This window comes from Mytilus californianus, unplaced genomic scaffold, assembly GCF_021869535.1.
Source record: "Mytilus californianus isolate M0D057914Y unplaced genomic scaffold, xbMytCali1.0.p SCAF_2, whole genome shotgun sequence".
Lineage (NCBI taxonomy): Eukaryota > Metazoa > Mollusca > Bivalvia > Mytilida > Mytilidae > Mytilus > Mytilus californianus.
This window is the reverse complement of record NW_026262668.1, coordinates 108,277,117-108,301,764: the sequence shown is the minus strand read 5'-3', so window position 1 is coordinate 108,301,764 and position 24,648 is coordinate 108,277,117. Positions and strand designations below refer to the sequence as shown.

Sequence of the window (24,648 nt, the reverse complement as noted above, 5' to 3'; positions counted from 1 at the left end):
ATATCAAGTCAATGATATTTGGTATGCAGTTGTATTAGCATTGGCACATTTCATTTCCATATAGATTATTTGACCCCGCCCCATCAGTTATGTTCTATTGACTTTGAAACTTTTGCTTAGTTTACATGTAAAAGTTTGTGATTAGGTCAGTTTAAGGGGAACCATTAGTGGTAGGTCAATGATATTTGGTATGCAGTTGTATAAATTGGCACATCTCATTTCCATGGAGATTGTATGGCTCCCTCATCAGTCAAGGTTCATTGATTTTGAATGTTTTACATTATTTACAAGTAAAAGTTAGTAATTATATCAGTTTAAGATGAAAGACTAATGTTAAGTCAAGTTAAGATATTTGGTATACAGTTGTACATGTATTGACATTTGCAAGTCTAATTTCCATGAAGATTATATGGCACCATCCCCTCATCACGGTTCATTGACTTTGTAACTTTTACATAGTTTACAACAAAGTTTGTGTTTAGATTAGTTGAAAGGGAACCACTTTTGATAAGTCGGTGGTATTTGTTATGCAGTTTAATAAGCATTGGCAATTCACATTTTCATGGAGGTTATTTGGCCTATTATGATAGTTCATTGACTTTGAACTATTTGCAGTTTAATTTACATGTTGAAATTTTGCCATTTTAATTTCAACCTTTGCATTATACCATCAAAATTACAAAACATGAGACATATCTCTGTGTCAACAGTTTAATACAAAGATTGATAATAGAGACTTCTTTGGGAGATCAAAAGAAGTAAAAAGTTATTTTAAAAAAAAAGAAGAAAATAATTAAAATGTTGTATGTGTATATTTTATTTTCATAGGTACTACGAGAGGCAAGTTCAGAAGAAGAATTGACTAGAACTTCCTCATCATCAGCATCAGATGACAGTAATATTGTGGAAGTTACTGAGCCTACCCAATCCCCCAGTGAACAATCAAAAGTCTAAGTCAGTGCTAGAAACTAAGAGCCTGTATTCCATACATTGGTCCTTTACCCAGTGGTTATTGATGAATATGGCATTATTATAATAGTATGTCTGTATTGAAAATTTTTCAATGATATATGATAGAAGACATTTTATTACAATTTGAGATTTTCTATAAAAATTTAAGCAAATATTTAATAATTGGTAATAGCTAACTGGGTTGTGAAAATTTGGGAAGATCATAACAGTAATTGTTTATGAAGTGCAAATGTTTCACTTATATTTAGAATTTTTGGCATTTTGAAATATGCAAGGTTGTTGTATGACATATTATGCAGGTTATAGAATGATACCAAATACAATATATAAAAATAATTAAGATTTTCGGTTAAGAAAGCCAAATATATGTATTTCTGCTCTGTGTGATCCAGATGCATAAGTCATAGGATTATGCTAACAATCAACAAGGGAAAGGGTTTTTAATTTGTGAGTAGTTGCTCACACTAAAGTTTGTTTGTTATGTTTTTTTGTAAAATGTCAGATTATCTTATTGACATTATATGTAAATTGATAAGATCTCTGTATGTAATGTCATAGAATTGAAATACAAAACGAGAATTAGAGAACAAGGTTCAAATTTTTGTACAACACTTCTTAGTAGTTCTTTTAACCCTGTTATACTGCTATTATTTATACCATTGGTACAATAGGTTGCTTATAAATGTGCTTTTTATGTAAAATTATAAATTTCATTTATCATGTTTATTTTGGCAGTTCTAAAAAGTTTTTGTCACTGGCAAGTTTTGTATATGGTGCTTTCATGGTGTTGTAATATATTTTTATGAGAATTCATCAAAACCATTACATGAAAGTTATGTGGAATCACCAATGTAATTGCAGCATTTTATAAGGGAACAATTAACAACAGAATTGTTTAGTTGTAACTTACTTATCAGTCTGTCTGTTGTTGAAAACTTTTGTTGGAACTTTAAATAAAAAATATGAAATAAAAATTCAACTCCAGTAAGTTCTAAAATTCAATATGTGTGTGTTGCTATAGCATGTAACTACTGTTTTGCAATTAAGAATTCATTCATTCAATAAAAGCATTTTACACCTTAAGGTTAGATTAGAAAAAAATAAAACTTAGTTTTGACAATAAGTGGTTTCTAATAGTGTCAAATAACATATATATCTGTTAGACTTTATAAAGTGATTTTTATTAATTTTTCCTATTCTCTTTACCACATATTTTGAAATATGAAAAAACCCATGTAAATGGATATAAGTTTTTTTTCTTCAGATAATTGACAATTATTCCTGTATACCATACCAACATGTAAAAAAGAACAATGTTAAACTGTCTCATAGTTGAAGTGTGTTCAAATATAATTGGTTTGATTTATGTGAATATTTCAATTTCCCATAAGTTGTCAAATGTCAATTTGGAACTCCTTGTTTGTGTTTCTGGATATGCCTGGAGTTTTTGTGTCAAGTGAAATATACAAAAACTATACTGTAGTTAATGTTTTTTTTCAGTAAAATGTTTTAAAAAAAACAACCATTGAATTATTTCTTATATTGTTGACTTGATAAACCAATCAAAATGAAGAATTAACTGAAGTATTTAATTCCAGTTGAATGTAGTATGATAATAATTCAGTTTAATAATATTAAATTTAAGGACTTTATTTTATATACATTTACTCAGAGGAAATTCATTGTTATTGAACAATTTGTTTCTGTAAAATAATCAAACTAATGATAAATCAAAATATTTCTTAAACAAATTCCATACAGACTTTTAAATAGTTAATGAACTTGAGATGCTTATCTTAAGAAGTTTATCTCATAAGCAAAATTTTCTTTTACCATCAGTAATATATTCCTAAACAAAAACTTGTTTATAATCCATTATAAGTCAAAAAGTTCATATGAGGAAATATTTAGAGGTCACAGTGTTCTCCCAGGATTTTTTTATACATATGCATGAACAGAAATGGAAATAAGTTACATTTTCATTATTTAGCTTTAAAAATTAAAGTGCCTAGATAATTTCCATATTTTGATTTCATTACCAACCCACCCATCCTTTTTTTAAAGAGAAAGTATGTAAATGTAGCACAGTAGGTATATCTTTTTTTCACTTTTAGTAGGTTGAATTATAAACTAGTTATGTATTTCATTTACAACTTCATAATTAACTGACACCTATTTAAAGAAAGATTTCAATGACCAAATTGGACTTTTTTCTTAAACTTTTATTTCAAATGGATTTCATACATCTTTCAAGATTACATTTTGCATGTAAAGTGGGTATATTATTTCATATCAAAGAAAGAAATAGAATTACCCTTTCCATAATAAGTACTAAAAATGGTATCAAAGACATTTTTTAAGAAATGCTAACACATTCCAAGATGCATCTGATAGAAACCTATTTTTTTTTTAAAGAATGATTTTTTTTATTATTAAAGGTGAGTTATCAATACCAATTATATTTGCCAATTGAAACATCCACCTTTAAGTATTGTGTTTAATAACTTTACAATGTTTAAATTATTGCCACCTGGCACCAGAAATATTTGACAATACTGGTTTTAGTACATTTTTCCTCCAAAATTGTCTCCCTTTTTTTTCCCCGTTCCTGTTTACACACTGACTAAATGGCTGTTTCTATGAATCATTAAATGCTATTTCAAATCCAAGCAATCCTCTGTCAATATTGATTTTAAAATAATATCTTGAAATCTAATGAAAGTTGAATTGCAAAAAATAATTTTATAATATAAAGAGATTTTTATTGTTTTGTTTATCCTCTATTAGATTTTGTAAATAGTGATTCAAGGACAAGTTATCAGTTTAGTTAATCGTAGATGATTCAAAAGTTGAACAAGACCAGGTTGTCAGAGAAAGGGTAAAACTTTTCTTAAATGCTTTGGAAATGATTTCATGAGCAATTTCCATCCCTTTCTAGAAATTTCTAGATCTCTTTTTTCTTTAAAGTTAAAATCTCTAGAAAGAAATAGGTATTTTTGACAGTTAAAGTTCTGCCAATGATGCCATTTTGTTCTTTCATTGAACTGACCCCTCCCATATTTGACTTCATTAGGTAAATAAATTATCTCGGACGTATCAACCAGATGATCATGGATCAAAGTTGTACAGATAAACACCAGAATTTAAAAATTAAAAAGCAATAGCGCCAATATTTGATTGGATACCACTGCGGTCTGCCCAATAGCACTATGCTTAAATACGATTGCCCTGAAAACCACAGCGCTAAAACAGCCTTGGGAGAACACTGGGTCATGCTATTTACATCATATGCTCTATTCATACTTTGATAAGACTGTCCAACCAAATATGTATATTATCCTATGATACAGAATAGGAAATCATACATATATAGCAATAACATTAATCTTATTGATTTCTCTGCATCAAAATTCCTTATTAATAAAAAATAACACTATGTATTTAAAATTGTTTGTATTGTTGTATATTTATAATTTGTAACTAATAGTTTGTTTTGCATCCTCATTTTGATTTTGTTTTAGATTCTGCTTATGTATTCAGACTGGTCCTAGAGTGACAACAGTTCCCTGTCTATACAAAGAAAGAACACTATTAAATTGCAAATTGAAAGTGTACTGTTATACAGTAAAAATGTTTACGATATTATATTCACAATAGATACACATTTAAAAAAACAGAGTTTATAGCTCCAAGCATACCATATATGAAAATGTATAACTATTTATGGCCTTTGTTTATGTCCTGGAAGGGAACTTTGGCCATTTTGGCTCAGTCTGAAGACAAAACTGGCAACATTTAATTCAAGTTCAGAAAAATCTGTATATATTTGTGTTAATGATTGATCATTCCTAACATTTATTTTTTGTTTGTTATATGTTTAATCGGTGTTATTTTATATATCATTTTATATTTGTCTTATTTTATTGTATGATACACATATTTATACCCTCCACAAACAAAGTTTTGGGGTGGTTATATAGAAATCACCTTGTCTGCAGGTCTAGCCATCAGTCTGTGTGTCCATGTACCTATTTTGGGCAACTCCACCTTAAAAAGATAGACAAATATTGACAAACTACACACAGTTGTATAACACAACCTGATGATGTTCACAAAGAAGCATAAACCTTATTCAGAGATAATCAAATTAACTGACATCAATATAATCATAGTATTGCAGGGGTATCCACTCAAAGTTCTAGTTTATAATTTGTAAACCAATATGCACGTGCTTAATTATTGTTACCAGTTCCATTACATTGGTAGTGATTATTTGATGATGCGAAATAACATAAAGTAAAATATTCTGTAAGAATTAGGCACAACATATTATAAAAACAAAAGACATTTTTTTATGTACCAGAAACATGGGAAACTGCAACTTTCTGTAAAAGTCAACTGTTGTGCCATCAATTGTTTTCTTTATATTAACTTTACATTGTATTGTTTATTTTCCAGCAACTAATGTCCTTGAAGGCAAAACAAAGGTTTTTCTATTAGGATATGTTTTAAACATATCAACATATATTGGACAATTTTAGATTTGCCTAAAATGTATCTTGGTTTACCTGTGAATGTAATGAAAAGCTACTGTAAATTAGTTTACCTGTGACTGTAATGTAAAGCTACTGTAAATTAGTTTACCTGTGAATGTAATGTAAAGCTACTGTAAATTAAGTTGTTATATATTTATTAATGCCAAATATGTGACAGTATCAGGTTTGCAATAATGAAAAGTCTCATTCATAATTTAATTAGTGATTTTCCATCATAAAATTTTTCGTAATCTTCACATATTTGCCAGTGGTCAAGGATTCTCAATAATACATGCACACATTTATAGTTGAATTTGCAGTAATTGGAAATGCAATAAAAAGCGGAACACAAATGTAATGGTTATTATGTGCAAAAGTAACGCATCACATGCTTTAAAAGATGGGTTTTCTAACACTTGCTTCAATATGAGATATTCTGCCTAGGTGTGTTAATAATGAAGTTTCTCAGAATACTGTAAATTTAGAAATTATTGTGTGCATTTATTATTGCGATTTTGTCATTTTAGACTGAAATGCGAGTTTAATTATTGCGATTATAACCCTGCACATTTTTCGCAATAATAAAAACATCGCAATAATTTCTGAATTTACAGTAGTCAATTGATATTAGGAATGTTATTGCATTAACATTTATGAATCATGCTTCAGTGACCTTAGAAATTCTACATTGTGTTAATGTAAAATTACTTGTTTTTATTAAAAGTAATGAATTATTAACCAATGAAATTAGACTAGCATTTTCAAGAAGATTGTGAAGCCTTATTCTTTAGTCCTACTCCATTCTATTTGAATATTTTGAAAAGGACACTCACTCTAATCAAAAATATTACATATCATGGAATTATTCTTTTTATTCTGCTGTATTCAGGCAAGGCATTTATTTCTCTGTGATACCAGTTTTATTATACAACCGCAAACATTTTTTGCGGTCGTATATTGGTATGACGTTGGCGTCGTCGTCGTCGTCGTCAGAAGACACATTGGTTTTTGCACAATAACTTTAGTTTAAGTTAATGGATCTCTATGAAATTTTACCATAAGGTTCAATACCACAAAAGGAAGGTTGGGATTGATTTTGGGGGATATGGTACCAACAGTTCAGGAATTAGGGGCCAAAAATAAGCATTGTAACTTCCAGACAATAACTTGTGTGTTAGTGTATGGATCTCTCTGACATTGTACCACAAGGTTTTATATCACAAAAGGAATGCTGGGATTGATTTTAGGGGTAATTGCCTCGAAATTTTAGGAATAAGGGGCCAAAAAAAGGGGCAAAAAACAAGCAATTTTCTAGTTTCATGACAATAACTTGTATGTAAGTGTATGGATCTTTCTGAAATTGTTCACAAGGTTCCATATCACAAAGGGAAAGCTGGAATTGAGTTTAGGGGAAATTGCCCAAAACGTTTAGGAATAAGGGGCCAAAAAGGGGCTAAAAATAAGCATTTTTTCTAGTTTCCAGACAATAACTTGTGTTCAAGTGTATGGATCTCTCTGAAATTGTACTGCAAGATACCATACCACAAAGTAAAGCCTGGGATTGAGTTTGGGGGTGATGAATCATAAGGGGGTTCAAAGAATTGGGGGGGGGGATTTTTTTTCCTTTTTTCCTTTTTTTTCTTTAAAATTTTCCATTTTAAATTGGTTATTTCTGATTTATATATAAAAGCAAATAATAATGATATGGTTTGAATAGGTAAATTAAAATTTTTTAAGTTCTTAGACCACATTCATTCTGTGTCAGAAACCTATGCTGTATCAAATATTTAATCACAATCCAAATTCAGAGGTGTATCAAGCTTGAATGTTGTGTCCATACTTGCCCCAACTGTTCAGGGTTAGACCTCTGCGGTCGTATCAAGCTGCGCCCCAGCGGAGCATTTTATTTAAAATTTATAACTAATACACTCATGTCTTTTTAGGTAGACAAATTGCTTAGATGGTTTGCTGTTGGAACATTTTTATTAGAAGAAATATATTAGGTTAATTCGTGACAATACAGTATGTTATCAAACTCGCCTGATGACATGGTCTTTAAAAAATCAGATTGTTATCACTAATTATACTGAAGTAAGCTGAGACTATTTTAGATTAATCACTAATGAAACTGAACACTTAAGGATGTTTTCCTCTGACTAGAAATAGACTATTGTATATATTGCTTGAAATACAACTACTGAAAATTTTACAAATCATTAAGTGTAATATTTTTTGAAATTATGGATGGAGTAATGACAAACAAAAGAAGGAATGTGGTATGCTTGATCCTTTTGGATTACACATGTTTTTTTGAAATTCAATACCTTTTCTCTTCCTCATCTCCTCAAAGGCAACAGCCTTTTAGATTGATGAGAATATAAAAATTGTATTGAGTTTCGAAAAACATAAATATTCCCTTTATTGCTAATTTCCTAGGTTCCCTTTATTGCTAATTTCCTAGGCAACATCAATGATGTATGGCTTTAATATGATGTCTTTGCTTGCTCTTTCCACACAACTGAGAAAAACTCATCTCATTCGAGTATCTTGAGATGAAAAATTATAATAGGAAAATTTTAGAAAATAGCAATAGAAGAATTTAAAGGGTATAATTCATCGCCTCTAGCTGTACAACTATTTGATTATAGATTGTTTGATCCAGAAGAGGACAGTATTGTTTCTGTTTTTATTCCTAGTATTACATTTGACCATGTAAGAGCGATGAAGAATTTGAAGTTTATAAACCGAGTTATTTAATTTAGAGTTTTTGTTACTAACAAAGATAGATATATATATATAGCATAATGTTTGGAGAGGACAACATTGAGGTAACTGTGATCAAACAAAATAGTTCTATGTATAGATTAAGTATTTATTAAGTTTTATAAAAAGTATTTTATAATTTTTTATTACAAAAATGATTTAACATGAGAAACTGTGATGCACTTGATAATGAAAAACAGTTATTGTAGATGATTAATATATTGACATTTTATTTTTCATTTTTTAAATGTACCAGTTTTTTAGGAAATTTGTTTCATATGATTAACAAAAATATCGATTTATCCTATGAAAGAACTTTGATAATTTGAAAAGTACAAATTTAGAGTTCTTTTTAAAAAATCAAAAGTATTTATCATTTAAACTGATTGAAGGAAAGAATAGTGACATCTTCAGACAGAAATGACAATGAAACCGGAATGTATGATCCAATTTTAAAGCGAAGCTTATCAAATTGTAAAACACTTATTTAAAAATGAATAGTAAGTCATTTTAAAATAGCTGAGTTGTGCTTTTGTATATCTAATTTTTAATGCTGGCATAATGTATAAAAAAATGAAAAGTAAAACATGCATACAATTATTACGCAAATGTTAGCTGCAAAAAATGATATTGTGTAGTAAAATTGAATTCTAGGTGTTAAGTTATTATTGCCTAGTGATTATTATTGCAACATGTAGTAAACAATGTATATGTATAAGATACTAATTATAAGTCACTGTACAGTAACCTATAGTTGCTTAAAACAACTTCATTTGGATTCTGTTGGATAGTTATTTCAAAAGCAATCATACCACATCTCTTATTTTTATAAAAAGAAGGTAAAGGCATTTTTTTTTTGCAATGAAGCACAATAGATGAAAGACTTGATATTCATATCATGATTTATTGACAGGTAGATTGAGATATTTCACAAAATGATACAGAGGGTATTATAGTTGTTTTATTACAAAAAAACTATTTTTTTTTGGAATAAATATGTTAATATATTGATGCTGAAATGATTATATAAAGCCTTTCTTATACTTTTCATACCAAAACTACTTGTATATATTGCCATAGTTGATAGTAATATTAATGTTATTTATGTCTGGTTTTTCTTTAGTGAAGATATTGATGGTATAACCATTGGCAGTTGGAACATGATATTACAATATGTCTAAGCTACAAGGGAACTAACTATTTAGGTGTTTGTACCAAAGAGAAAACTTTGTAATATACAATCTTTGAAGTCTCTCTATTTTTTTTACGCATGTCATCAATTTGTCTTTTTCAGCATTGAAATTAGAAAAAAGCTTCAACTTTTACTTCTATCTTTCAAAACAAAATGTTTTAAATGCAGAAATAGTAGAAAGAATGCAGTTACAGCAAAGAAACAGCAAAAGATTAGCTTACGAACAAAATATTAGAGCTTTTAGCAAATTGAAAGTGGTTTTTATTATGTAGTTGCTAATGAGATTGCTTATATTTACATGAAATAATTTTGAATTTTTTAAATAACATATGTATATTATAACATTCCATAAGTCATCAAAGTGCCTATACCTTTTCATGTATTTTACATTATTATATTTTTAACAATAAGAAAATACCTAGGGGAAAATGCGATCATTAGTAAACAAAGGACATACAGCATCATGGCAAAAAAAAATAATTATAATGAAAAGACAATCACCAGTACACAGACTACGCAGAAAATTCAAGATTGAGTCAAATGAACCTCACCTTAAACTGGAGGTGAAATACGTTTTTTAAGTATCAAACCATAGAGCATTTTTTAAAGATGAATGCAGCCTTTGATAACTGAGATGACGTTATTCTTCAAAACATATTACTAGTTTGAACAGATTAAAAATTAATTTTTAAATGTAATTGATTTATGATAGTTAAGACAGAACTGCATCAGTCTACAGTGCACACTACACACTTCTTCCACTATGCTTGATATATTTGTACAGCTACTCACTATATGTCAATCACTATCCCCACATACAATCTGTTAATACTAATTAAATGTTTTGAAAATGGCATTCTCATCAAATGAAGTTATAGAGTTGTCTGACTAATTATTTTTGTATGTTAATTGATTTTAAAAGATCCTAATATTGTCTGAATTACTGATAAATGTAAGTTGTATTACTGTTTTACAACTTGAGTCATATTATTATATTTTCCATGATACTCAATATAAGCATTGGTTATGCTTCAAATCTGTTAATAAAACATGCATTGTCTTATTGGTTTGGTGTTTTGTATAGCCTTGCAACAAAATAAGAAAACAGTTTTAATGTTTCATTGTTCTCAACGCCTATTTTGAGCTTTTCCAATGAATTCATTTAAGAATAATTATTCTTGATTTTCTTATTGTTTTTGTTTGACCACTGGTGGCTAATAATGCATATTCAGAAGGAGATCAAAATAGACAAAATAGCTATATTCTGTAAACGGGATGTACAGGGAATGAGGGTGAGAAAAAGGTATGTTCTTTTTGACATGAAGTGGATCTAGAGTTGCTAGACGGACAAATCCTAAGAATTGGTCTTACTGCTTTGGAGATTTCCAGGTAACCTTATGTCCTAATCACCACTTTAAACCATTGATATTAGAAGAACAGTTCCATTTAAATCCATAAATTTTAATTGACTATTAACTTAATTATCTGACCCTCTTTCATGATGAAGTTGAAAGTTTAATTTCATGAACAAATTTTTCTATGTGAGTCTTCACCCTCTTAGCTATGCTTTAATGACACCAACTACTTGGACGACACATAGCTTTACTCTTTTCTGTCATTTTAATCATTTCTTCCTTCTATTCCTTTACCATTACATGCTTCTTGTATATATCAGTTGTCTAAAACTTTTTCCAATACTGAGTAGGAGCCAATTTTTTATGTTTAGATGTATAACTATAATTCGATAAGTTTTACCTTTAATTTTGAATGAATAACGGGTCAGTTGATATACCCAACGCTACGAAATCTGCCAGATTTTTTATTTTCGAATGCTAACTCAAAAACTTTATATCAGATTGCAACCTTGCTGAGCAATATGGTCAAATATAATTAGAGGAATATCCGTTTAATGATATTGAGGTCTCTTGTGGTAAGGTAAAAGTCATATTTAATAACAATAGATCAAAATGGTTTCTGAAAGCTTAATCAAGTAACTTGTATCCGATTGCAACCTGTATTGACTATATAGTCATATTATGATGAGAAGCAGATCCTTATAATGATTTTGTGGCTACTGCGTCCAAGGTTAAGGTCATAGTAACTAAAAATAGACCGAAATTTGTGCAGTAAAGTGGATTCTAGATGCTAAATCAAATACCTTATATCTGACTGAAACCTTCCTTGAATATATGGACACAAATAAGAAGAGATCCCTATTGACCATGAGGTTTATATAATTAAGGTCAAGGTCATAGTTGGTTGACCGTTATGGAATACCCGTTTCACAGATGTTCCAATTGTCGGAACTACAATCCCGTCCCCCTTTTCCCCGAATGTGACCTACCGAATTAGTCTTATTACCGGGTTTGTACTAACATGAGCAACACGATGGGTGCTACATGTGGAGCAGGATCTGCTTACCCTATCGGAGCACCTGAGATCACCCCAGTTTTTGGTGGGGTTCTTGGTGCTTAGTCTTAAGTTTTAAATGTTTATTTTCTACTTATGAGTTTGAATGTCCCTTTGGTATCTTTCGCCTCTCTTTCATAGTTACTGAAAATAAACCAAAATGTGTGCAGGAAAGTGATTTCCAGATTCTAAATCAAACACCTGATTTCTGATCGCAACCTTACTTGGAATCAGTTCATCATAGACACCACACCTCAAATTTTGAACGCCAGACTCTCCCCTTGTCTACAAAAGACTCATCAGTAGGATATATAGTCACATGTAATGGGAGGAAGATCCGTTTTTATTTTAATGTCACTACATCTAAGGTAAAAGTCAATGTTTATAGTCAAAGTTACTAAAATATATCAAAATCTGTACAGAAAAGGGATCTTAATATTTGACATCTAGATTTTAACCTTGGATATATGGTCTCTTATTATTAGGGAAAGATTTTGATTTTTGGAAAATAACGCTATCATCGGCATGTTTCCGATACCATTGACCAGAACTTACGGAAGTCGATTATTGCCTCATCCAACCGCACTCGGTTTCATATTTACTATTTTACATACTAACTGGAATCTGCTTGTATTACGCTACACTCGAACAAAGTGTTGTAGTTGGACGGGAACCAGTTTACATACTTTATTTTATTTACCAAAAAGATATCTTGACCTGTCCATATGTTTTTGTTATTAAATGGTATTTGGAACTATCCCTTTGTTATATTTTTCATGTTTATTCGAGCTTTCACTTTTATGCACATGTCTTACAATCGTTAACAATCGGTATGTATACATGATAAATAGATCCGTTTTGTTATGGTGTTGGACTTTTTACCCTCCAATGATCAGCAATCGCTAGACAAAATAGTTCTCCTAAATAAGGTCAGCCTTTCATGCCATTTCAACTTTACGATCATTAAAAAATGTGAAAATCGGAATCATTTTGATATCCATTGGATAGAAACTGGTCTTTATCCAGATTCACAAAGATTTCAAAAATCGGAAATTAGTAATACGGTTATACCCACGCGGTGCGTATGAATCTTTGTTTACAAAACAGGATTTCGGAACGTCTCTAGTTTTTAGATCGTAAGTCACGATAAACTCAAACTGAAAGTAAACAGTTGTTTGTAAGACGCAGGTTTACTCACCATAAACAAGCTGAAACGTTCAGTATGGAATATATTTTAGGTTAAAGACGGTCCCATTCATTTAAAAAGCATTTTGAAAGTAGACGATGGTATTATTTCAGGTTTATCAGTAAATTATCACAAAGTTCATTTCTTGACGACCTCATAATTTCATCGATTTTTACTGTTTACTGTCGCTTCTCATGTTTTGTATTTAAACGGTCGTTTATTTTTAAACCCGAACCAGGCATATGCATTCTGTAATTGTGCAAATCTTCGTTAGGTCAATTGGCTTATGGATAGTTGTATCAATTTCAACTCTTACATTATTTTTTTTTTTAAATATGTTTGCATTACACATGCAATGGCAGTATCTTTCCAATAACTATTTATGTGTCGTGTCTAAATTAAAGTTGTAACACTTTATAGTGACTGGAAAGGATAGAAAAATTCATCAGATGAGAAAAGGCTGAAGATACTTCAAACGGCACCGAATCATTAGATATTGCATCTTATAAAAAGAAACTGAGATTTGGATAGTTCCACTTCAAGGTAAAAATGTTTATCTCTTGTGAAATGAAATAAAAAAAATATTGTAACACTGTAGTTAATTAATAAAGATACTATTACGTGTATTTCTGTATTGGCCTTATTATTGGTTCTCGGCCAGCAGTCAAACGGCAACGAATCATTAGATATTGCATCTTATAAAAGGAAACTGAGATTTGGATAGTTCCACTTCAAGGTAAAAATGTTTATCTCTTGTGAAATGAAATAAAAAAAATATTGTAACACTGTAGTTAATTAATAAAGATACTATTACGTGTATTTCTGTATTGGCCTTATTATTGGTCCTCGGCCAGCAGTATTGGCCTTCCGCTTCGCCTCAGACCAATACACCCAAGACATGGACCAATAACAAGGCCAATACAGAAATACTTACGCAATGGTATTATAGAATGACAGTATGGTTCAATAGCGGGAATCAGCCCCTCAACTACTTTTTACATAAATATTAACTTCTGGCTTCAACGCTTTGTTCGTCTTGTCTGGAGATCTTGCTGTAGTTCCAGTTCAGCAAGCATTTTAGAGACGTATCCCGTCCATCCTCTTTTGACTTGTAATCTCTGGTGATAGATTTTGCCGCTTGACATTGTATCCTTTCAAGCTTTTTTTTTTGTTACCGTGTAGGGGCCCCATACTATGGCTCCATATTAAATTATGAGATCCATTCCTAAAGATCTAGATCATTGTTCTAATCTGACACAAATTTCAATAACTGGAATGCTACCCAAGTTGAATATATGGTGACCCACGAGAACAGCATTATCACTATTGAAATTGCGTTTAATACCATGATTGTTCAATGTCATTAACTTAAATGGAGACAGACATTTGACCTGAAAGACATGAAAGGTGGTGTGGGATTGCAAAATCAAAAACTAACTGACTATGATATATGGTTAAAGAATGAATATCAATTACATGGGTCAACATGGTCAAGGGCAGAGTTGTTATAAAATAACAATATGGCAGAGAAGTGGTTTCAAGTTTCATTTAAAGCGACCTGACTGACATGAAATAAAAAATCGAAGGAGTATCCCTTTTTGTCTAATCTTCAAGGTGAAATAAAACTAGTAAAACAATATTATACTATTGTCTAAATATACAGATATATAATTTGCTTCAAGTAACAGAAATAACTAGGTCACTTGTAACTTATTTAATGAGTATGTGGGGTATAAGAGCTTGCTAACAACAGGCTCTTCATAATCATTTGGTTTGAAAAGGATACTAGTAGTCTATATTCTTGATTTAGAAAAATGTAATTGCAAGAAAAAAATCACATTACTTAGAATACTTTAGATCATTCAGGTAGTCTTTATTTATATGTACAAAAGAACAGCCAGTAGTCATTGGATATTGTAGATCATTCAAATAGTCTTGACCTTTTTATTAGTACAAAAGAACAGCCAGTAGTCATTGGATATTGTAGATCATTCCGGTAGTCTTGACCTATTTATTTATACAAAAAAAACAGCCGGTAGTAATTGGATACTGTAGATCATTCAGGTAGTCTTGACCTATTCATTTGTACTGAAAAAACAGACACATATACGAATATCAATTATATGCTTACGAGACATGTTGCAATGTTAAACTTATTACGGTATGTGAAAATCAAGACTTGCATAAAAAATATCACAATATTAGAGACAGTGGCGTCATTTTTCCTCAGAGCTTTCAGCTCTTTGATTAGATTACTGTGTCTAAGGTCAAATTCATAGTAACTAAAAAAATTTGTTGAAACTATAACTGAAATTATTATAGAAAAGAATCATACCTTAATCTAAATATTAAAAAATGATGCCAGCAAGTCACTTTAAGCTTCCCTTTTATATAGGGCGTGGTATATGTGAGTTTGCTCACTTGAGGTTCTTTAATTTATACATAGATTCATTGGTATGTTCATCAAAAGTCAATACCCAGACAACATTGGTACGTTGGCACAACATTGGCCCAACGTATCTACATGCATTGGCCCGACGTTGTTTTTAAACGTTGGCCCAATGTATAAGTGCAAAGTGGCCCTATGTTGGCCCAACGTGATGGTTAAACGTTGGCACAACGTTGTAAGGTTTTATACAATACATTGGCCCAACGTTGGTCCAATGATGGAATAATACTTGCCGATGTTGAACAAACGTTGGGCCAACGTAGTAATACAAACTGTTAACAAACATTGGCACTCCGTTGGTTCAATCTGTAAACTTTTCTATCCATATGAAGGATACTAAAATCCCTTTCAGACAACAACTGCAATAATTCCTGGTTTTTACATCAGTTCAAAATGGCGAAAGTATTACCTTTTTAAAATGTTGCAATTATTGCGTTTTACAGATCCACTATACCATGTTGTGTCTTACATACTACCCGAAAATTTTGTATTTTGCCGCTTTCTCTCAATCTTCCTGAACATGCATGAAATATTTGCCAATGAACGTTTCAGTAACCAACAACCAATTAATCTCTCTCTAGGAATTGTACTTCTGAGTTTTATACCTATATTTGTATGAACTCAATCAACGTATCCATGTTACCTATTTTTCTTAAATAATGTAAATACAAAGGTATGATTAAATATAATTTATTATTAACTAGACAACCAGCAAATTTAAAAAAAGTCTTTTTTGTATCTATACGTTGCTAAATCAGATCTATAGAATGAAAATTATAAAGTCTATTCATGCCATTTATCCCATTTGTATAATATCATTACAGTTTATGTTACAATATCCAAGTATAAAGGCCTTGATAATTTATTTTATACAGCTATTTTTCTAGTTCTGTATTCCAACAAGGTTTTTATTCACAAGAGAGTTCCTTTTGTTTTCTGCTACACTTTGTTTTGTCACTATTTCTGGCTCCGTCTTATGTTAAATCTTTTTAATATCCAGTTTAGCATATCTTCATAAAAGTTATTTCACTACGTGTACCTCTGTAATAAAGTAATGAATAAATGAGTACTCAATGTATGTATATTTAGAGTATTTTAAATCCTCCTAAACAAATAAACAAAGAGACAAAAAATGCATTGTTTCCGGTGTCCTGGCACATTACAATAGTTAGAAAAAATACTCTTTTTTTTATATTTTCCCTATCCTATACAAGCCAAGGTAAAAGGCATATTGCATGCTTTACCATAATGGCTAGACTTAACCTCGCTAGCTAGGTTAAGCAGGACAATTGAGTGTAGAAATGGATACAGGAAACTTTGTCAAAAAACGTTTTAAGTAAATAAATAAAACTAGCTGAAAAAAAAACACAAAGTCAAATCTAAATACACTAGCATTAACGGTAGTATTAAACATTTTATGCATATATATATCTGTAAAATTTGAATCCGATGTAACATAAATGATGGCTATTATGTTAACCTACTTTCTTAAAGTTATTCATTCTGGGCTATCAAATGGTAGAATGCATTTTCTCCCATCTCCATTCCCATGCATTTTCAAGCCAGGATGTTGTCAATAATTTCTATTATTCCTAGCTCTGTATTATTTCCTTTGCACTCTGGTTTATTTTGTCTTCTGTAGTACTCAAATACCTGACCTATAAATTTATATTAAAATGTAAAATTGTATATTAAAAAGAAAAGCTACTTCAAGTAATTCAGACAATAATCTTTATAGTCTTTTTCTTTTATAAATATCCTTATGGGTGGTAAAGTCTTTTCTTACATCCCCCCTATTTTTTTTATATTTCAAGTGTCAGCTTTTTGTGACTGATATTTACTCCTACAAACTATTCAAATATCGGGTTTGTTTTGCAAAAGTTTTGCCGAGGACAAAAAACTAAATTCAGTCGAGTCCGTATAATTATATATAAATTACAACATTCTTGCAATGAATTTAATAAATAAATACTCTATTTGATATCTAAAATACTGTTACACATGCAAGTGTGTATATGATAAGGTTTCACAAATATATTGTATATGTTTGCATGCGATTTAGAAATAATAAAACTAACAAATTCATTTAATTTATATGAAGTAGAAATCATTATACCACATTTCTGAAACATTACGGAACAAGGTACATCTTAAGACAGATTTTTTCCATTAACTTCAGTAATGGTGATGAATGCAATCGTTATAGATTTCAGAAATAAAATATTAAAATATTAGCAATTTACAATTTGTTTGATGATAATAATGTTCAGTGGCAAATATTTCATGATTATTAAGGATTGAAATGGTTTAAACAAAATCTAGAAAATATTTCGCCAGAAACGTATAAACTTCAAGATCAACATTATAAAATGATAGAAATTATATATTTTAATTTTGAACAACATCCCTCAGATTAAAAAAAAAATGTTTGTCATTCACAATCGTATATATAACAGAATTTTTAAAGTTATAACTTACATGTCACTTTCTTTTTCTTTGAACCTCAGATGATATGATTTTCTCTTTTCGTTTTCTTCATTTCACTGCTTTCTTACAAATACACAACAGGAAATAACCACAAAAGTGACCATCCCATTACATTCAGATTTCCTATAAACTTTATTACCATAGCAACTATCTTTGAAATTTGGCTAACATATGGTCAACCTTATCAGAATGTGCTTGATTAACAGACTGGCTGTATCAAATATCACTCTGTATATAATTGCTAAATTATTATGTATCACAAAGTTAAATGAATAAAGTTATAATAAATAATGATTGCAATAAATTTAAACTTTTAACCAGGCAATCTATGTTTACGATATATTTGTTTTATTACAGTAATGATATTCCAGTATAAATTTTACCTGACTTATATATAGAGTATAATATAGGATCAACGTTGGCCCAGCATTGGCCCAACATAAGAGTTGTAAATGTAATTTCAGTTGATGAACACTTTCGGTATAACATTAACTTTTCACAAAGCATGCAGCAATCGAAATCATCCGCCTTCCCAAGAGAAATAAAGCGTAAAATATTTCATAATCAATTTTTATTAACAAAATTTCATATCGGCCCTATGTTGCTACTAACATAATGCCAACGTTGGCCCGATTATTTATAACCAACATGAGATAATAATATGGATTTACAACAGCAATCCAACGTTGGGCCAATGTTGTGCAGCCAACACCAACGTGCGACCAACGGACCGACAATTTGCCAACGTTGGGCCAATGTTGTGCAGCCAACACCAACGGTCGACCAACGGACCGACAATTTGCCAACGTTGGGCCAATGTTGTGCAGCCAACACCAACGGTCGACCAACGGACCGACAATTTGCCAACGTTGGCCCACTGTTAGTCTGTTGACTGGGTATACAGAAATTCGGTGATATGTACATGCTAAATCAAAAGTTTTCCCTTTTGTGAAAATATTGTCTGGTTTCCTTTTTATATTGGAATTTGGATGTTGGTTTAGTCATTTATTTATTTTTTAAAACACACAATTTATTTTACATAATACCTTTTAGAAATTGACATTTACTTCAGAATGAGCTTGAATTCTTGTGACCATTCGCAGCTCTATAAATCAATACCTGAAGAATATATATGAATGAAATACTTGATATTTGCTAAAACCAGTTAACAAAATAAGTGAAGGAATATTATAATTAAGCCCAGTAGTCAGCATTTCTGTGTCGATGTGAATTATTATTGATATGGTTATAATTTTAAATTAACTGTTTACAAAACTTTGAACTTTTCGAAATACTAAGCATTTTCTACACCAGGAATAAATTACCGTAGCTGTATTTGGCAAAACCTTTCGGAATTCTTGATCCACAATACTGTTCAACTTCGTACTTTATTTTGCCGTTTTAGCCTTTTTTTATTCGAGCGTCACTGATGAGTCTTTTGTAGACAAAATGCGCGTCAGGCGTACACGATTTGAATCCGGGTATATATGATGAGTTTATGTACCTAACAGATAAAACTCACATGGTTGGGGATTTTAGAAATATAGCACAAATATCATATGAAGATAATATTACACCTTTTTGAATATTGTTCTGCATGTAATTCAAAACAGCACAAAATCTATAAAATGTAGAATGAACACAACACAATCATCGTTTTGTATACTAAAACGAGAACGCATAGCTTTTTTCCATTGAAATTATTTGAGATTTTCTTACTAGTAACTGTTTTCATATGACGATAACATAACACATTCTTGAATATTGTTCTACTTACAGGAACAGTTCATTTTTCATGCTAATTTATGTGACAAATATGTTATTGTCCTCTCAGATAAAGCCCCAAACAACATAGTTTATGTGTGTAAATCACAATACATAAACAGTTTAACTTCCTTTATTCATATGGGGCTGAATTCATACAGGAACTCATTAGGAAAAAAGAAAAGAAGTGAGCAGTATCCTTTAGCCTTACTTTTTCCTATACAGATGATGTTCTCTCAGTGACTATGTTGAACGCTTCTATCCCATCGAACTTGAGATAAAGTATACAACAAATACAGTTAAGTCTGCCTCATATCTTGACTTGTTTGTCTGTTTGTCTGTTGGTCTTTTTCTTTTTTTGCCATGAGGTTATCACTTTATTTTCGACTTATGAGTTTGAATGTCCTTTTGGTATCTTTTGCCTCTCTTTGGTAAAGGAACTAGGTATTGACAATTCACTTTGAAACTCAACATATACCCCCACGACACTTACCAATGAGGAAATCGTGAATAATCATAGGTCTGTTCTATGTTCCTTTGGAATTTCAACCAAAGATTAAGAACTGGATCTTCCTTTACTGTTTAGGATACCTAAATTGTATAAATGTCGTTACATAGTACGTTATATTGCTGGGTCTTCCATGTGCTCCACATAACCCCTTTCTAAATTATTATAATCAATTTTATCAGCAATGAAAGCCGGGCTTCAAAGTTATTGTGGAACCACCAACTGTTGGGGCGGCGTGAACTAGATGTGGATACTTAAAAATTCTAAAGATCCGTTAATAGTAAACACAATCTAAGTCTCTTTCCTCTTGCAATAACATTAAAACAGTTGACTTTTATACCCTTTTCACAAGTATTCCCCAATGATAGACCAAATGACATAAAAGTTAACAACTATAGGTCACAGGATTTCCTATGATGATTTCCTTGATAGAGGGTTGCTGCTTACAAAGAAGCTATTAAACCAAGAATTCCAATTAGTGAAGTTGAAATCATCCTATCTAAAATTTTATGGACGCCATCACGAGTTGGTTGACTGTTATGAAATACTTGTTTCATTGATGATGACGAATATGTTCCAATTGTCGTAAACACACTCCCGTCCTGTTTTCCTCAAATGTGACCTAACGAGTTGGACAGGGTTTTGTACTTATATGAGCAACTGGTTGAAACTAGTGGAACAGGGTCTGCTTACCCTTCCGGAGCACATGAGATCACCCCTATTTTTGACGGGGTTCTAGTTGCTCAGTCGGTTTTTTTTCTGTGTTTTGTTTTGTTTACTGTTGTTTGTCTTTGGTGGGTTTTTTTGCCATGGTATTGTAATTTTGTTTTCGACGTATGAGTTTGGATCTCTTTGGTATCTTCTGCCTCTCTTTTATCTGTTATTTTTGCTTCGTAGATTGCAAAATCGGCGACAGTTTTTTAACTTGCTAGCGGAGTTAATTCTAAGTTTTCTCATCGGGGGTTAGAATAGTGGAATAAATAATCTTTCAAGTGAAAATACACGTCTAACTGAACATTTATGTCAATAGATATAAAAAAAAGTTTGCTGGAATCCATATGCCTTATTACATCTTTACACGAGTAGAACTTTCAAAACTTGGTTACTTTGTTGCTTTGATACAACTAGATACTATTCATAGGATTTTTTTTTTAATTCGTGGCAAAACGAGAGAAATTATATTGATGTAGAAAAAAACTAAAATATGTCTTTGTTTTGTTTCAAACACTTATAAAAGCGGAATATTGAAATAACATTTCGCTATTAACAGTCAGTTTGATTCAATTTTGTCAAAATAATCTATTGGCTTGGAAGTCAATAAATAAATCCAAAAAAGTAAGACAAAAATACCGAACTCAAAGATAAATTCAAAAAGTGGAAGTTGATAAAAACTGACCAAATCATATGTTATCAACCAACGCAACGAGTGAAAAACAACTGTCATATTCCTGACTTGGTACATGCATTTCCCGAAGAAAATAGTTCTGTTATATTGACAAAATTGGGTTAGCAAACCCAAACAGACATTATAGGTTAATGTGACAATAATTGGGATCCAGCAACCAAAATGTGTAAACATACATCACAGACATACAACACAACTGACTTAAACAAATTAAAAAAAAAACATACAAATAAATCTGACAAAGACGCCAACAGAAGAGGTGTTGAAGTTGGTAGTAAATTTGGCAAAGACACCAACAGAAATGTTTTTGTAGTTGATAGTAAGTTTACAAAGACGCCGATAAAAAGTTTTTGTAGTTGATAGTACATACTTTCAACCTCTCTGGAATCCGTATTCATGCAACCTTTAAAAGAGAGGCGAAAGATATCAAAGGGACATTCAAACTCATAAGTCGAAAATAAACTGACAACGCCATGGCTAAAAACGAAAAAGACCAACAGACAAACGATATTACAAAAAACACAACATAGAAAACTAAAGACTGACTGAGAAACACGAATCCCAAAAAAAAAAAGGGAGTGATCTCAGGTGCTCCGGAAGGGTACGCAGATCCTGCTCCAAATGTGGCACTAGTAATTATGGTCTTGTCATGAAGTATGACTGTTTTATCTCTAGTCACTATGGTCTTGTCATGAAATATGATTGCGCTTAGGAAAAGTTTATGGTTTTGTCATGAAATATGATTGTTCTTAGCTCTAGTTATAATCGTCTCATCATGAAGTATAGTTGTTCTTAGCTGTATTTACAATGTCTTGTCATGAAGTATGATTGTTCTTGGCTCTAGTTATCATGATATTGTCGTGAATTGTGATTGTTTAAGCTTTAGTTAATATGGTCTTGTAATGAAGTATGACTGTTCTTTGTTTTAGTTATTATGGTCTTGTCATGAACTATGATTTTTTAAGCTCAATTCACTATGTACTTGTAATCAAGTACTAGTATGTCTATTCTTAGCTCCATTTATATGGTCTTGTTATGAAGAATGGTTGTTCTTAGCTCTGTAATTATGGTCTTAGCATGTAATCATCCTGTAACATTTTCGTATCTCTATTTCATAACGGTCCTTATTGTAACATTGACACTGAGTTTGGATTTTCATGTCGGGGGTGCATGCAGAGCAGGAGAAGGATACCCTGTCGACGCTCCAGGACTCGCTCTGTTAAGAGAGCATGTGATTCCCCTAGTTTTTGTTTGTTATCTGGATTTGTCTTCTTAATCGATTTATGAGATTTGAAAATCTGTAAACTTCTGTTGCTTGAATTTATCATATGATATTTAGTCATTGTTCTAGATCCTATTTATAAGGTTTATTTATAATTGTTTTGGAGCTCTTGATTTTAGGATATTTTTTATTTTTTTAGGCTACAGTTTTTTTCATGTATTATCTCTGTTCTCCGAGTTTTCGTGTGAGTTTTCTTTTCTCGGTAGCTGTGCTTTCCTTGACCTAGTACATTCAATCCTATGGATTATTCTAAGAAATTATATTGTTTTGTTCACTTATGATTTGATATCATATTTCACAGTAATGGTTACTTGAAACTTATTTTCTAAAAGAGAGGCGAAAGATACCAAAGAGAAATATTAAGTTTCCATTATTTTGTTTTCTTGAACTCGGGATTCGAAGGATATTATTAACGAAAGTCTATTATCATAATATTTATTTACTCATGAAACGTTACTAAATGACAAATTATATGTTCTTGTTCTAATTGAAAGGTATTATATCTTCTCATTAGATCACTGTCTTTTGTTTGATTGAAAAAAGAGATTTACTTGGTTATCTTATAATAATTTTTGTAAGTAGATACTTTAATATTGACTCCAAATATTTTGTTTTTTTGGGACAAATATAATGATGTTGTTTATCCCTCCAGAGTGATGATATTACATAAAATAACAGTAATTTATGTTCAGTACGATTTGAAAACATAATTGGCAGTTAGACCGTGTATAAGATGCTATGTTTTCCCTAATTTATTTGATGAAATTTGCCAAAGTTACTAAAAATACAGTTTTGTTCACACTATAACTGTATGAAATCATAACAGAAAAGAATCCTACCTAAAAACAAATTTTAAAAATGATGCAAGCAGGTCACTGTATCAGCTTCCCCTGTATATAAGGGCGTTGATATGTGAGGTTGCTCACGAAAATCTAATGGTATGTTCATCACCAGTCAATGTACAAAAGTTCTGTGGTATGTACATCATAAGTCAATATTTTGCTCATTTGTGAAAATTATGTCTGCTTTCCTTTTCATGTTGTATTTTATGCTGGTAGGGGTATTTTTTTTGTGTTAACACACCTTTTTTAATACTTTTTAAAAAATGACAATTAATTCAGAAACGAGATTGGATTCTTGTGGCCAGTTGCAGTTCATTTCAAGGCCTGCTAATTATATAAGATTCAAACACTGCATTTTGATATTTGTTTAGTAAAATAAACGATACCAATTTTTCTGCACCAGATGCGCATTTCGACAATCAATGTCTCTTCAGTGATGCTTGAGGCCAAAATATTAGAAAATCCGAAGCTTATTAAAGAGAGGAAGAGCTATGGATAAAAAAGGACAAAAAAGTATAGCAAAAGCCGTGCAAGGAATCAGAGCTTTGCATGAGGGAGATATATTCCTTAATTTAAAATATTTTTTTTTAATTTTGTAACAGCAATTTTGATATTACAAAATCCATATTTTCATGCCAGTATCGATGTACTGGCTACTGGGCTGGTGATACCCTCGGTGACTTTCATTTAAACCAGTATACAAAATAAGTAAAGAAAGATTATTTCTCTATCAGACATACATTATATGGTTTTGGGATTTCAATAATATAGCATAATCAACTTTAAACATGTAAAGATAACATTTCGCCTTCTTGAATATTGTTTTGAATACAAGCATTTCTTGTTGCCGAGGT

General features: G+C 31.0%; 1 protein-coding gene and 2 long non-coding RNA genes across 5 annotated transcripts in view; 2 read left to right on the top strand and 1 right to left on the bottom strand.

Moving 5' to 3' along the window:
- Positions 1 to 10,525, top strand: part of LOC127730716 (transmembrane protein 98-like) — a 34,668-nt gene extending 24,143 nt beyond the window's left edge. For all 3 annotated transcript variants that reach the window (XM_052239230.1, XM_052239229.1, XM_052239231.1), the window contains exon 6: positions 829 to 10,525. In XM_052239230.1, the coding sequence (XP_052095190.1) occupies positions 829 to 954 (126 nt within the window). In that variant the 3' untranslated portion in view covers positions 955 to 10,525. The remainder of the gene's footprint in view (positions 1 to 828) is intronic.
- The window catches only part of LOC127730718 (uncharacterized), a 32,293-nt gene extending 21,768 nt beyond the window's left edge, over positions 1 to 10,525 (top strand). Inside the window, exon 2 of the long non-coding RNA XR_007995260.1 lies at positions 6,879 to 10,525. This is a non-coding gene — a long non-coding RNA (uncharacterized LOC127730718). The remainder of the gene's footprint in view (positions 1 to 6,878) is intronic.
- Positions 10,526 to 16,182: 5,657 nt separating this feature from the next.
- Positions 16,183 to 17,783, bottom strand: LOC127730709 (uncharacterized). Its single transcript, XR_007995259.1, has 2 exons — positions 16,991 to 17,783; positions 16,183 to 16,547 (listed from the first exon to the last, which is right to left on the bottom strand). It is a non-coding gene; the product is annotated as an uncharacterized LOC127730709 (long non-coding RNA).
- Between the last annotated feature and the right edge of the window lie 6,865 nt (positions 17,784 to 24,648).